This window comes from Elaeis guineensis, chromosome 8 (assembly GCF_000442705.2).
Source record: "Elaeis guineensis isolate ETL-2024a chromosome 8, EG11, whole genome shotgun sequence".
Classification (NCBI taxonomy): domain Eukaryota; kingdom Viridiplantae; phylum Streptophyta; class Magnoliopsida; order Arecales; family Arecaceae; genus Elaeis; species Elaeis guineensis.
This window is the reverse complement of record NC_026000.2, coordinates 136245208-136259868: the sequence shown is the minus strand read 5'-3', so window position 1 is coordinate 136259868 and position 14661 is coordinate 136245208. Positions and strand designations below refer to the sequence as shown.

The 14661-nt window shown below is 36.8% G+C and overlaps 1 protein-coding gene across 2 annotated transcripts in view; it reads left to right on the top strand.

Annotated features, from left to right (window-relative positions):
- Positions 1 to 14661, top strand: part of LOC105049396 (uncharacterized) — a 28081-nt gene that overhangs the window by 2366 nt on the left and 11054 nt on the right. The window contains exons 3-5 of one of the 2 annotated variants that reach the window (XM_010929020.4): positions 437 to 708; positions 4974 to 5173; positions 7767 to 8761. In XM_010929020.4, coding sequence (XP_010927322.1) covers positions 437 to 708; positions 4974 to 5173; positions 7767 to 8201 — 907 coding nt within the window. In that variant the 3' untranslated portion in view covers positions 8202 to 8761. Of the gene's footprint in view, positions 1 to 436; positions 709 to 4973; positions 5174 to 7766; positions 8762 to 14661 lie in introns of those variants that run through there. The other variant, XM_073262262.1, reaches the window with a different exon arrangement.

Here is a 14661-nt window from a genome sequence, read left to right as displayed (position 1 = left end):
CTGCACATTCTTCTTTCATCTGTATGTAGATTAAATTGGGGGACTATGCCTTTCCATGTCATTTTGACTTGTGCTGTAAGCCTGTAAAAAAAGAATCTCATATGGCTTTGCATATGGTTTCTGAGGCAGCTAGCATACGTGTGCATTCATGTGTCCCATGTGTGTGTATGCATGCATGAATTTGTTCATGTGCTTGTGTATGTACATGCAGGCATGTGCGTGTTGTTTGCCTGTGTGTGTGTATACATATGCATATACACATGTACATGTAAATGTACATATACATATATATGTTTATATGTGTGTGTGTGTGTGTATCAATATATGTAGGTCTTATTTATGTCCATAATGAATAATTCATGCAACCTTGAGTTTATTTTTTATTGATAAATAGCTAAGAACTATATTTTGATGCGCTCTTTTCTCCTTGTTCTAGGAAGAAAAATGGTGTTCGGCTTTATACCTGTGCAATCCGTCCTGCTGCTATCTATGGACCAGGTGAGGAGAGGCACCTTCCAAGGATTCTTTCCCTTGCAAAGATGGGACTGTTATTGTTTAAAGTTGGTAGTCCAAGTGTGAAGACAGACTGGGTCTATGTGGAAAACCTTGTGCTTGCCCTGATATTAGCAAGCATGGGGCTTCTGGATGACATTCCCGGGAGAGAAGGACGGCCTGTCGCTGCTGGTCAGCCATATTTCATATCTGATGGTAAGGACCAACAGTCATGAGAAAAAGCTTCTACAATATGTTCAACCTTATTTGGTGAAGTCTGCTAGATCATATAAACATTATGAACTTTCTCATGTGGTACTGTATATGCATGTCTTATTTTAAAGTTTTGGTTCATATGCCTGCCATTAGTGGGGGCTATAATCTTGAAAGTTATTTTTATATATCTGTAGTTTAGTTATATTAGGATCTTATTTTAGTGGTGCTAAAGTTTGATCCATCGTCATAAAAATTAAAAGTAATGCCTCGTCGAATATGGCAGTTTTATTGGGATGCTTCTACTTTGAAGACCTAATTCATCAAATCTATTGTAAGAGGTGTTATGGTCTCATATATTTGTTTGAACTTATTACCAAGGACATGTTCAGTCTAAGAGTTATTTAGAGATCTTTGTTCTCTTGCTGCGTAGTTGTAGTCTTTTTTACTAAATACAAGAAATAATAAACCAAGAGCAGAAAAGTGAAAATTCATTTATATATGAAAACAGGTATCTGTACCATGATCTACCTCATTAAAAGTTGGGTTATCTTTATTACAAAGAAAACTTCTACTTTAGCTAATATTTCTGAGAGTTTTGTATATAGCCCCTTCTTTTACATCTTACTTTCACATAAAGGCTCCTCTATATATTTGGAGGCCGATTCCTCCCTCATTGGAAAAATTATTCAATGGGACCTCAGATATAAGCTTACAATAGCTACAATGGGGTATGTATTTTGGCTTTTTCCATGTCTATATCCATGTGGCCCATTGAACCTCAGAATCTTCTTCATAGAGTAATGCATCTGCTTCAGAATCTTCTTGGAATCTTGAACATGTGCCTGTTTTCTAATCCCTTTCTTACTAAAAATGTTTCTAAAATATCCACTTCCCTATTCCTACACCTGTTCATAATTTTGGAAACTAAGCTTTGGAGCTCCTATCAAGCGAGGACTCATGCTCCTTGGTGTTGCCTATTGTGCTTGAGCTATAATTTAGATCGCAACCTAAGAAATGGTGGTGGCAAGGAGCTCAAACCTGATTATAATGGTCTTGAGTTGTTGTGCTAGTAGCTCACAAGTTAGAAGTTTGAAAAGGCCAAGGAGAGGCATGGGAAAAAATGCATAAATGTTCCATTATAGGTGATGGAAAGATAACCTAGGTCATATTGGGGTATTTCTTGCATAAAGGAGGTGTTTGTCTGTAATTATATAAAAGAAGGGTCTTTTTACACAATTATCATGATAGGGAAAGGGCTAGCTATATGCAAAACATGTGCATATCTTTTAATTTTAATATCTTTTTGCAGTTTTTAACTGTAGTTTTCATGACTAGATGCAACCAGCTTCTTGTTGAATTGTCTATGAGATGCCTCAGAAATAACAGATGATATCACTGTGCTTATCCTGCCCATACTGGTGCGGAAGCATCGTCAAAGATAAAATGCTGAACTTTGTCTGACGAACACTTAAACGTAGTCAGGCCAATTTTTATATGCAAAGCTGTAAACACTGATCTTAAATACAACTTCTACGTAACGATCTTTACTACATGTTCAAAGAGTAACACTTGTTTCACTAATATTGTCAGATCTCATTTAGTCTTCGTGTAATTTTTTCTGAAATGGACAAATCATAATATTGCAATTATCTTGACTTCCATTTGTTTCCTAGTTTCACTTTTAGCGAATAATGTTATGGTGGAAAACTCACCAAAGATGTGAAATGGGCCATCATGATGTTTCAATTCAGGAAATACCATCTAGCTTATCTTTTAAAGAAGATAAAATGGAATATGTTATTACTACTAACTTTTTGTTATTATTGACAATTCGTATATCGAATTTTTTGGCTCCATATTAGCATTTTCACATTTTATCAAGCCCCTTAGGAAATAGGATGAAAACCTTATCTTCCCTTCTCTTTTTACACAGTGGTGGAGATTCATTGTAGTTTAGGTCATAAGGGGTTGACAATGCAAGTAAGACTGATGCTTCCTTTTCCTGCAGCATATATAGGAAGCAGTGACTATTTTTGATTTTATCAGCAGAGGCAATATAAACTAAAATGAAAATGGAATGAGGTAATGAATTTTAGATGCTGAGCGAGAGTTGAGGGTCATCAACTGTATGAGGGATGAGTGGAAGTACTTGCAGTCTTCATAATGTCTCAGTGGATGAAATTTGGCCCCTCAACACCCTTTATTCTAGCACAACCTTCAGCTTCAGACCTCAGTCTCCAGAGGATCTAGATGGAACCATTGTGCTGTGTGCCTCTTATATTGTGTCCTCATCTTGAATCTTCAGCCTTGCATTGTAGTTGTCTCAGAAGGCCTCATACCACGCAAGAGAATTGAGAGAACCCAAAACTTAACTTTGTTGACCTTAATGAAGGAAATGTAGCCCCTCAACACCCTTTATTCTAGCATGACCTTCAGCTTTGGATCCCAGCCTTCATAGGATCTTGATCGAACCAAATCACCTCTTATTTTGCCTCCCTTTAGTCTGGGATCTTGCATTTTGGTTGTGTCACATGGTCTTCTATCATGCAAGAGAATTGAGAGAACTCAAAGCTTAACTTTTTTGACCATACGATTTGTGAATAAGATGTTGAAAGTTATAGCCTTTTTAGACCCCTTAATTATTCAGACATGCGAGAGCTGTGAATTTGTCTATATTATGTAATCCTACGTATGGAAGGATAACATTGAGTCAATTCAACTCAAACTGGACAATCTGATGGACGCATCTGAAGCTTAAAATTGATCTTTGAATATCTCCAATTCTGGCCCAAAGTTGGAGTCGGATATCATGCTGGTGCTAGTGGATCTAATGCCATAATTAGCTCTTTGGATCTTTTTCAGCATAGAAAAGGGTGTTGGAGACAGATGTAAGCTTCTGGCATCTCCATGCTGCATCACTAGGAGAAAAATATTCTTAGGCTTTTAAGATGGCCGAGGGCATGATGTCCTATCATTTTGTAAGGGTAACCCCAATAACTTTTCAACTTCTTTCTTAGATGACTTGAATATATCTTGGACTTGAATTTTGCTTGAGTAAGAGTACTACAGTGAGCATTGACATAAAAGAGGGAAGACTCAAGTTGAAACTAATGCCATGAGATGTGCAGTCCATAAGTTGGCTATCAAAAAACCTAGGTTTTCGTGGAGATTAAGCTGCCTAGATGTTGAGGACAGTGTTATTGTTGTCAAGTGTTTTGATAGGATGTTAAAGAGTACTTTGATCTCCATTAGTAGGCTTTTGAGAGATGATGCCTAACCATGTAACATATTGCATGTTTATTTTTAAAGCTCCTATCTCTCTCTTTCTCTCTCTCTCTCTTGCATAGAGTACTTTGAGCATTTTTGCCTTTTATGCCTGTGTTTGTGTTTTCATGTTAGTTGATGATTGACTAGGATAAGTTTGCATATACAAGGACAATTACACGAAGGTAAGGTTTGAGGAGCATGAATAGGGCCTTAATAGGCAAGGGGTTCTAGGGAGCATAGATGAGGATAAGGTCACAAAAATGGGCAGATTGGAGGAAGATTCCAGTAAGTAGGATGTACTACAGAGAAATCTAGAAGGTTTCTCTGGGCTATGAATGATAATGTTTAAGATCTAGTGTTTTGTAGAAGTCTTGACATAGGGGTGCTAACAAAATTTCGGTTTTCAGTAATTTGAGAGCTCATTAATTTCTTTGTTTCCAGGTTTTTCGAAGTGGCTGATACAATATGATTAAGGCAACGCTGGTTCAAGGAGTGGAGGTTTTTATGCACCCCCTCCTCTCTCTCTCCCTCCATGTGTATGCGTGTGTGGGTGGGGGGGGATTGGAAGTTTTGATTTTGGCATTGGTACATCGAGAGTCTCATGGAGGATTTCGTCTTTCCTAGGTTTTTTGAGGTTGCTGAAGTCCATATTCATTAAAGAGGTGACACCGGTTGTAGAGAGAGGTGTGAGGGGAAAGGGGTTTAAGGAAAATGTTGAATAAAACCCTTTTTTTTTCTTTCCATTGTTATTTATTGCTTTGATGGGATTTACTCAGCCAAGCATAAACAGGCAGTTCATCATGCTAAAAAATTGCTGTTTATTCCAGTTTTATGTCCATCATCTTTTGTGGTTGACTTTGTAGTTTCATCACGCATTATGATAAGCATGTCTGGCATTAGTGCAATGTAGTTCAATGCTGCATGCTATGATTGCTGATATGCTGTTGATGTACCTCTTATTCATTGACTTGACAAGGTCGATCCTCTTCTGTTTACAGAATCACCTGTCAACACTGCTGGATTTATAATCAACCCTCTTCTTCGAAGTTTAGATTATGACTTACCAAAAATTACTATAGATGTTCAGCATGCACTATTTATGGCACGAAGTTTTTGGGTTGTTTATACCCTGTTTTATCCATGGCTTAATCGCAAATGGCTTCCTCAGCCTCTTCTGCTTCCTGCCGAAGTATACAAGGTTAGTATTCTTATCACATGTTCTTATACTGATTTGGTATGGAGATATTGTTGTCAACCCAACATTCATGTCTTTAAATGTATATATTTGTAACCAACCAATTTCAGGATACGCACACATACCTGGTATGTATGCAAGGGCAATTTTTAGTTGGTAACTTGTTGCTAAACCAAGTCAAATATCAGAAACAGTGCATCAACAAGTCAAAAGTTGTAATCTGCGTAAGATCTATTCATGAATATTGAACTAGGATCAGTTTTGGCCTTTGTAAGTATTTGTATTTATGTTTGACACTTTCAGCTGTTGCTGGTAACAATTACATAAAACCTTTAAGTGAAGATTTCTCTGTTTCAAATATTTTAAGTGGAGTACTCCCAAGCGTAATGTATGTATGGGATACCATGCTTTGTGAAGTTACGGCAACTAACTATTGGCAATTGAGGTTTTGGATACTGAAACAGCTATTCATATGCATGAGAAGGTAATTCTCACAGTATTCAGCCCACAAGTCTCATTAGTTATTACAGTTGGAAAAAATAGCTGGATAATACCAATTGCTAGTCTAAAATGTGGTTTAGAAAGTCTTCAATTCTGGATAGGAAAAATGTAAGAGTAGTTCCAGGTAGTAATCTTAACTTGAAGAAAATATAGCAGTTTCTTCTTGCAGCCTTGGTTGCTGAGAAAATTGAAATGAAAAAGTTTTTATAATAGAACTAGCCATTTTTGGTTTGGTTAGCACGAACTATGGCAAACTCCGAAGATTATCAAACTATAGTTGTGAATAATGGAAACCTTGTTGCAAATCTCCTTGCTTTTCTGCTCATCTAAAATGTTGAGTCTTTTGCGACGACGGAGTTGCCTCTGCACAATTGCTTTATTTATTTCTCCCTGGTTACCAATTTCTTTGGCCACCAGAGCCCGCAATCATCATCTTCATGTTTGCACACTATTTTCTACGACTTTTATCTCTATCACCATGATTGACATCCCTTGCCCACTATGAATACATTGGTCACCCTCCATCTGTTACATTCTGCTACACAGACTCACCTTGCATGATTATACCCACTTTATTAGAGCATATGCAAAATATCCAAAGGAAGAAAGGAATTCCATAAAAGTTTTTTCAGTTTTATCTCGCCTATTTTGTGAACATTATTTTTATGTTTTGTGAACTGTTGCACTACAAACAGCAATTTCTAAAACAATTACAAAAGAGAATTTTTTTGTAAAATCCGGCTTTACTCTGTCTGTCTGCCATTGATTTGTGTTTGGTAGCCATATAGCTGTTTGCTATTTTGAAGTCATGTACTTCCTAGGATCAGGTTTATTTCATTGAGGGAAGTTAACTATATAGAAAAGGGTGAATGAGTGGGAATATCTCTTGTTGAATTTTATGAGAAAATGAGTATTTTTCCTTTTTTTGGGTAGAGGAGAATTTCAGCTTTTAAAATATAGTAGTGTTTTGCAAGTTGACTGTGAGTGATGCTTTATCTTGGGCAAATGGTTGAGGACCTTCCAAGCTAGCTTGTGCTTGTTTAACAAAGTTAGGGTGTTTTTGTAGATGGAATCTCTCTCTTACACATTCTTAAGGATGCAAATTCAAATTCATCGTTTCTGGAGGATGCTGATATATATATATATATATTTTATTCCCAAAGATATCATATGCTTTTTCCTTTGGGAGCTGCTGTTGTTTCTTTGTTAACTTGTATTCTTTTTTAATAAGACTAATAATTATCAAAAGAAATTCTTTGCTTTTGCTTTATAAGACTAATAAATTACCTCCGCATGTTCGGCATAACTTTGTGCAAGAATTCAACATTTGGGGCTATGAGGCAAAGTGCCTTGTTTCTAACTAGTTGCAAAAAAAAATATGTGAAGATTGAATTGTCATTTTGTCAGTCTCCATGTATGTAAATTGTGCCTAAGTTCTTACTTTATGATAATGCAATTCAGAATTTTCATATAAATCTTTATTCTTGTGGAAAATATTTGATAGGTGCAACGTATTACATATGTATTTATTGATGTGCTCATCTATAAAGATCAATGCATAAAGCCAATTAATTAGTTTAAAATTTGCATTTCTTCTGATAGAGTTTTCTACATTTTCATAACAAACTCCAGCCTTTTGCTTGTTGCCGGAAAATTGACTATTTTCGGCAATCAAAATCAACATAGGTTTATCTATCTCATTCAGAAGTAATGGACATGTTTTCCTTTGTCAATTGCTTTTACCGCCTTCTGACTTTACCATAACCAAAGAAAGTAAGGCCTTCAGTAATTTGAGTTCTAATATTCAATTGTAAGAAGGCCATATTGCTACAATGAGCCCAGAGATACAATACATTATGCTGGGATCACGTTTCATGATTACAACATGAAAGCTCCATTCGGAGAACACGGTATGTGAATATCACTTTGTCGCTTATAATAGGAGCCTTGCCCAGGTGCTCACAAGCCTTGTGTTCTCTCGTTTTGTATGCCCCTATGCATATCTTAAGTTCAAACTTCAAACCATGTATTATAGTCTGTAGGTTTGCGACTGCAATGTTATTTAGGTCTCTGACCAATGAAACCTTTCAAACAGATTGGCGTGACCCATTACTTTTCAACTCTGAAAGCAAGGCAGGAGCTTGGCTATGTACCTATGGTGAGCCCTCGAGATGGTTTAGCTGCAACTATAGCTTATTGGCAGGAAAGAAAAAAGAGAGAATTAGATGGGCCAACTATGTATGTGTGGCTTTTTGTTGTAATCGGGATGTCAGCATTGTTCTCTGCTGCTTTCCTGCCCCCAGTTGGACCAGTAGGTTGGGTGAGAGCCTTCAGTCTTTTTATATTTCAATCAATGTGGACCATGAGACTCGTCTTTCTTGTATCAGTAGCTTTGCACGTTGGTGAAGGCATCTATGCATGGCACCTGTCAAGGAAGGTTGACCCAAGAAATTCAAAAGGTTGGTTTTGGCAGACTTTGGTCCTTGGCTTCTTCTCACTGAGATATTTGTTGAAAAGAGCCCGGAGCTGAGATGATTTCTCTTACAAACTGGACCCATTCTTTCTCTGATTTGATGCATGTGTTAAACCCTGCATCCACAAGCAGGTCAAATTAGGCTGGGTCAGAACATCTCAAAAGGCAGAGACAAGCCACTTACTGTTTGTAGTTGAAGGTTCAATTATATTATCTTGGTATGTCATGCTTCATGACTAAGCTCTTTGAGCTCTACTTTATTTTGGAGCCTAAGGTTAAGAGGTGTCAAAATACATCCTCCAACACTCACCATTTTGGTGCAGTTCTGGAAAGCCTTTTTCCAGAATCTATTATGTTCATTAAAAGGCAGCAAAAACGTTTGATCATGTTTTGTTTCCTAGCATCTTATTGAGTATATCTATTGAAAATAGGGATGGTTGTTAGCAGGTACTTCGCATATTTTTTATTTCGAGTTTCTTTCACAGGTCTTGACTCTTGACATTCTTAAGTTTTATCAAAGATTAGTTTATTAGTTTTTCAGCAAAGAGCCAAGTCAGTTGTTACCACTTTTATGTAGAAATATTCAATAATCATGTAATATTTGTATTTTTTTAAAAGCTGGAGCATGTTGCTGGATTTAATCAGCTCGACCAATTGATGTGTAGGCTTTGGCTGCAGACTTTCAGAAAGCTAAGATGCTTTTACATAATTTGTGCATGTAAGATGTAATTGATATAAAACAGTTTTGCAGTTGCAGTCAATCTCGTAATGCAGCATCCAATTAAGTGGTATTGTGAGCCCGCAATTGGAAATTATTTGAACACTGTTTGACATGTCAGTGAGAACCTTTGCAATGAAGATAGTGATGAAATATGGTTCACGTTCTCATCGGATGTGTCATTTCTGAAGAAACAGCAGGAACTGATTCATCAAAAATTTAGTTCTCGGATTGGTTAGTGATCTTGCTCATAATACCATATGTATGTATATGTATTTGTGTATGTCTATATATATATATATAGAGAGAGAGAGAGAGAGGTCAAGTTAAAGTTATATCTAGTGTAGCTTCTGCAAAGTTGCATCTTTTTTAAATTGAATGATGGAGATCCCTCAACAATGACCCAAGTTTTGAAATGTTATTTACTACTAAATTGCTTACAGATCAAAAAGACCTCATCCTTTATAAAAGTTACAGTAGATATAACTCATATTTGTCCTCTATACATGTAATAATCCAGGACTTTTTTTCAAAAAATACTATTTGGATTCTTTGTTTGTGTACTGGTATTCAAAATCTATCAAGCGAATAATCAATCTAGGATTAAGTACACTCATATAGATTCTTACTTAACTCTCGTATAAGCTTTGATATCCTCATCAAGTTAAGAATTCAAATTCATTTAAGTGTAATCACAAACATCAGGATCAGTTCATAATCAACCATGATGAATTTATGCTGCAATATCTTTTAATCCCTATGGACTGTGGATCAAATTCACTTTAATACTATTTACAACAATCTAAAATTTTATCAAAAAATATTATTTAAATTTTTTAATCTTGTATAAACATTCAAGATTTATATGTACAATCAATATAAGATTAAATATATATCCCTCCAAATCCTCAGATAGTCTCTCAAGCAACCTTTAAAACAATGCTGAGGTACAACCATCTACCACATTCACGAAGCAGAAATAAATGCGGAGCTGCTGCAAATGCAACCTTGACGGAAATTTCCTTTTAGTAGTGAAATATTATTAAATAAATCATTTGGCAAACGTGGCATAGCGTTCTGAGCAAGCCGAACAGCAAAATGCATCCTATAACTGATACGCATACGCATGGATTGACCCGAAAAGACTGAAGAATGCTGCCTATTTTTGAACTGATCTAAACAAGATAGAATAGAAAATATGCAGGGAAACTAACAATGGTTAGGTACACATTTGTTAGATTGAGTGATATACTTAAAAGCCTCAGAATTTTTTTTTCTTTATTTAGTGGACTCATAACCTAGTTACATGCAAAGCTTTTAATTGATATGCTCATATATGTGCAAACACATCAACTAAACAAAGATAATCAGGGTGTTGTGAAGGAAACAAACAGATTGAATTCTGAAAACAAAAGTTTCTGGTATTATTCAGATTAATAAATATTACCGGCCGCAAGTTTCTGAAGTTACAAACCACATAAGTTACTGTTCCACCAGATGCTGCTGCCTGACAAAGAGTCACATTTGAAACAGCAGCATTAGCTGAAAGAATGCAAACAGCACGTGGTCCTTGCTGTGAAAATGCCGTAATTTTTGATGCAACGTCCTGAAACATAAAATATATTAGTTGATGACAATTTAATTTTTGTATATTTAGTTATGTAACTGCAAAATCAGTGTTGGACTTAACCTGCAAGACCTGTAAGCCTTATCCCATCCATTTGCTGTTGACTCATGGATCAAAGTATAATCCATAAAAGTATGGAGAACTTAAAAAACAATCTATAAGAAAAATAAAATTTCCAAACAGAGCCACCTCCTAAAGACTATATCTGGTGTATGTGTAATGGCATGTGTATGCACTCACGAGTGCACGCACACACGAGAGAGAGAGAGAGAGAGAGAGAGAGAGGATGTGCACAGTTTGGTGATGACTTCTAATGAGACTCCATATGCAGCCGTGATGACCTCAATGGAAGCACACATGGCACATATGTTGGTGAGGCACTATTTTGTGCAACAGCAATGATTACATGGCGAAGTGCCACAAAAAGGGGACCGTGGAAGTGAATCTCTCAGTTTGATTCAGTCACTTAAGTAATCATATGTCTGTGGCAAAACCACAGGATAGACCCATGGTTTCAAATAGATGCCTTCTCAACAGTTTTGGGGAGTCTTTTTTACATTAATGTCCTATGAAATAACAACTGTGATATTCATGTCATGACCATTTTTTGGCATCATGTGATAGTCAAGGGCTTTTTCTTTTATATGAGTATTTAAAAACTACTAAATGTAATGAAACAATCTTGACCATTGATTGGACTCCCATTCAATGGTCATTTGAATTTCATTCACCACTATATGAGTTGGCAAAAAAAAAAAAAAAAATCAGACAACTTACTTTCTTGACCATTGATTGGACTCCTATTCAATGGCCATTTGAATTTCATTCACCATTCCCCATTATATCACTTTATCAAGCATTTCAGTGGTAGATGAAATCACAGCTATCCATCACAAATATATCGTTATATGTCTTGGCACTCACAAGCAGACATGCTGGCTGCAGCATGCCAAGCATCAGCACAAAACATGCTGCGTGCTTGCAAGCCATTGGAGTGGCATGTGGCATGCAGTGCCAATTGAAATGGATAACACATAAATGTATGGCTATAGTCCCATTTCTTCAGAAAAGTTATCTTCAATCAATTTTTTCTTTCCTTTTATTTCCATCAATTGATTAATATCACATAAATACTACTGTAATAGATCTCATATAAATACAGATCATATCAAGGACTTTTTATACTGTCTTCTACTAGCTAGGCTGTGTAAGGAAACTTTGATACAAGGGTGAAGTATACAAGTTGATAAATCATGAACAAGTTTTGAACGTTTAGAAAAACTGCTACGAAATCTTCAGCAGAAAAATATAGAAAAGGTTACTCATTCTTGGTTACAACATATGACCGGTCTTCGTTACATACATCATGATTGTTTTTATAGCCAGAATTTATGTTTATTACAAGTAAAAAGACAAGTTTTAGTTTAATGTAGGAACTGTAAGCATAGTATTGTGCACACGTGTCAAGCAGGTCGTTGGAGACCGCACGCTCCGCCCCACGAAGTATTGTCCGCTTCGGCTAGGTCCGAACGGGGAGCGTGCCCCGTGGTCCCCACCGGAGGTTGTCCCTGGAGTCTCTGATCGGGTCCCACCGGGGGTTGTACCTCCTCGGCCCAGCATCACGCAGACGGCCTCACGGTTTTGTCCTTCGTCCTTTGGGCAAAAGGCGCCTCGTGAGGGAAGGTGTACTCGTATTCCTTTTAAGTACATGCACACACCAGAATTGCCCGATGTGGGACTATTAAGGGAGGTCCCCCCACAGCCTGCCCACAACATGCCCCCCACTCTGGAGGGTGCACGTGAGGACAGGGGGCGGGTGCCCCCTACCTAGCGCGCCACTGTTGTGCACACGTGTCAAGCAGGTCGTCGGAGACCGCATGCTCCGCCCCACGAAGTATTGTCCGCTTCGGCTAGGTCCGGACAGGGAGCGTGCCCCGTGGTCCCCACCGGAGGTTGTCCCTGGAGCTCCTGATCGGGCTCCATCGGGGGTTGTACCTCCCCAGACCAACGTTATGCGGACGGCCTCACGGTTTTGTCCTTCGCTCTTTGGGCAAAAGGTGCCTCGTGAGGGAAGGTGTGCTCGTATTCCTCTTAAGCACATGCACACACCAGAGTTGCCCGATGTGGGACTATTAAGGAAGGTCCCCCCACAGCCTACCCACACCACATAGAAATGACAATAGTTAGGTACACATTTGTTAGATTGAGTGATATACTTAAAAGCCTCAGAATTTTTTTTTTCTTTAATCATTTATATGTATTTTTTTTCCCAAAAGTGTGGTTTTGACGCACAACAAAAAACAGATTCCAAAATTTAAAATGGGTTACCATGTATGAATCAAAAACTAATCGATTCATGCATGTCCAAATATGTTAATCAAGTAGCAGTCATAACACACATAGCATTCTCTGGAAAAAAGTCACAAAATTTTGTTTTTTTTTTGATATATATGAAATATAGGCATGACACATGCAGACCTCAAGATCAATTGCCTTTGTTCCTGGATTCTCCCATATATATTTTTACTTCTTCATTAATATCTTTATCATTCCTCTTTTTTCTAGCTACGTAAAAAAAAGGTAAGCATGTGGATTAAAAAGGGCCCTGACATTAACTAACAAGAATCACTTGAACCTGCCGGAATTTGTACCACATTGAATAAACATGGAAAGAGTCAATCTTGAGCTGGCACGTTCTTTTCCTGTGAACCCACAATGTACCAGCTCACAACACTCAATACTGACACTCACCTAATTATTATTCCTGGAACAGATTGGTTATTTGCATTGCTCATAAAAGGAAAATATCTGTTGTAATCAGATAAGAAGAAATAACTCTCATGCTCTCTCTTTCCAAATCTTTGCCAAAGCAGATCTAGTATCAGTTTAGATCTTCAAGAAAATTTGGTTAACAGGTATGATTTACAACTAGTATCAGCATGAAAGATTATATGAATTTGATATGGCAACTCGCTACCAGAATCTACATCAGAAAAGAAGCTGATGAGATTATCAGGTGGCAGAAAGCATTTTAGCGTGCCTCCATCTGCAGAATCCATCAAGTTGAAGAGATGATAAATGATTTTAATCCTACAGATAGATGTTTAATGGTATTGATGTATAGGTCCCTAGGGATTCATAGGAGAAAAGGCATTGGAAATTCTAGAGGTCCATAAAGGGGCATCTTACAAATTTAGAAGTGATAATTCATGTGGTATGATCCTTTAATGGAGAGATTGAAGGATCTGAGGATTTTATTTCAGAATTAATTTCCAAATTATTGAAATTATAACTGTGTTTTCCACTATCATGATTGCTTATCACTGATACAATGATCAGTTCTTTAATCATAACTTGGATTCACCTAGCCAAATATCCAAGGTTAATCATGAATTGAAATTCACAGGTCAAAATAGATTCTCTCTAAAATTGTAAAAAAAAATAATGCAAATACATAACATCCAAAATTAGCCTCTACTCTCTTGGCTAACCAAAGCTCAAGATCAAACTTTGAATCAGATGGATCTTGACATGAGTTGACACAAGGGAGGCATATATATCTGCCTGGAACTTTCCATAAGGCATAACTATGTTTCTTAAGAGACTTTTAGGGTTTATTTTCTTTATATTTATCTAATTTTACTCATGAGATCTCATAGGAGCAATGTGCTAAACTTTAAGAAAAAAGTGCCAAACATATTGCTTCGTCCCTTTATTCCACATCTGACTACTTTGTTTAGTCAGGCTGAAAATGGATCGGATATAGATTAGATACTGATATATCCATATTTATATCCATATTTTTTTTTATAAATTTGAATGTAGATACGAATATTAAAAGAATATCAAAATAAATGCTCACATTTGTTCTAAATGGATATGGATACAAATCAGCTAGGGCATTTATTTTGAAACAATATGGATACAAATCAGATATTAGTCATATCCATATTTTTTATCCAAATACAAATATAAGCTAGATATGATTCAGATATGAATTGGATTTTAGCAAAATCAATCATGGAAATCAGCCTTAACCATACAATCATAAGTACATTAACATGATTTACTATGCAATTGCAGACAACACATAAGAAACTAAACTGGCATCAAGACCGACCTAGCTATTCCCATCGTTGCCTCAATCAAGTTTATATTAAAATATCAAAAAT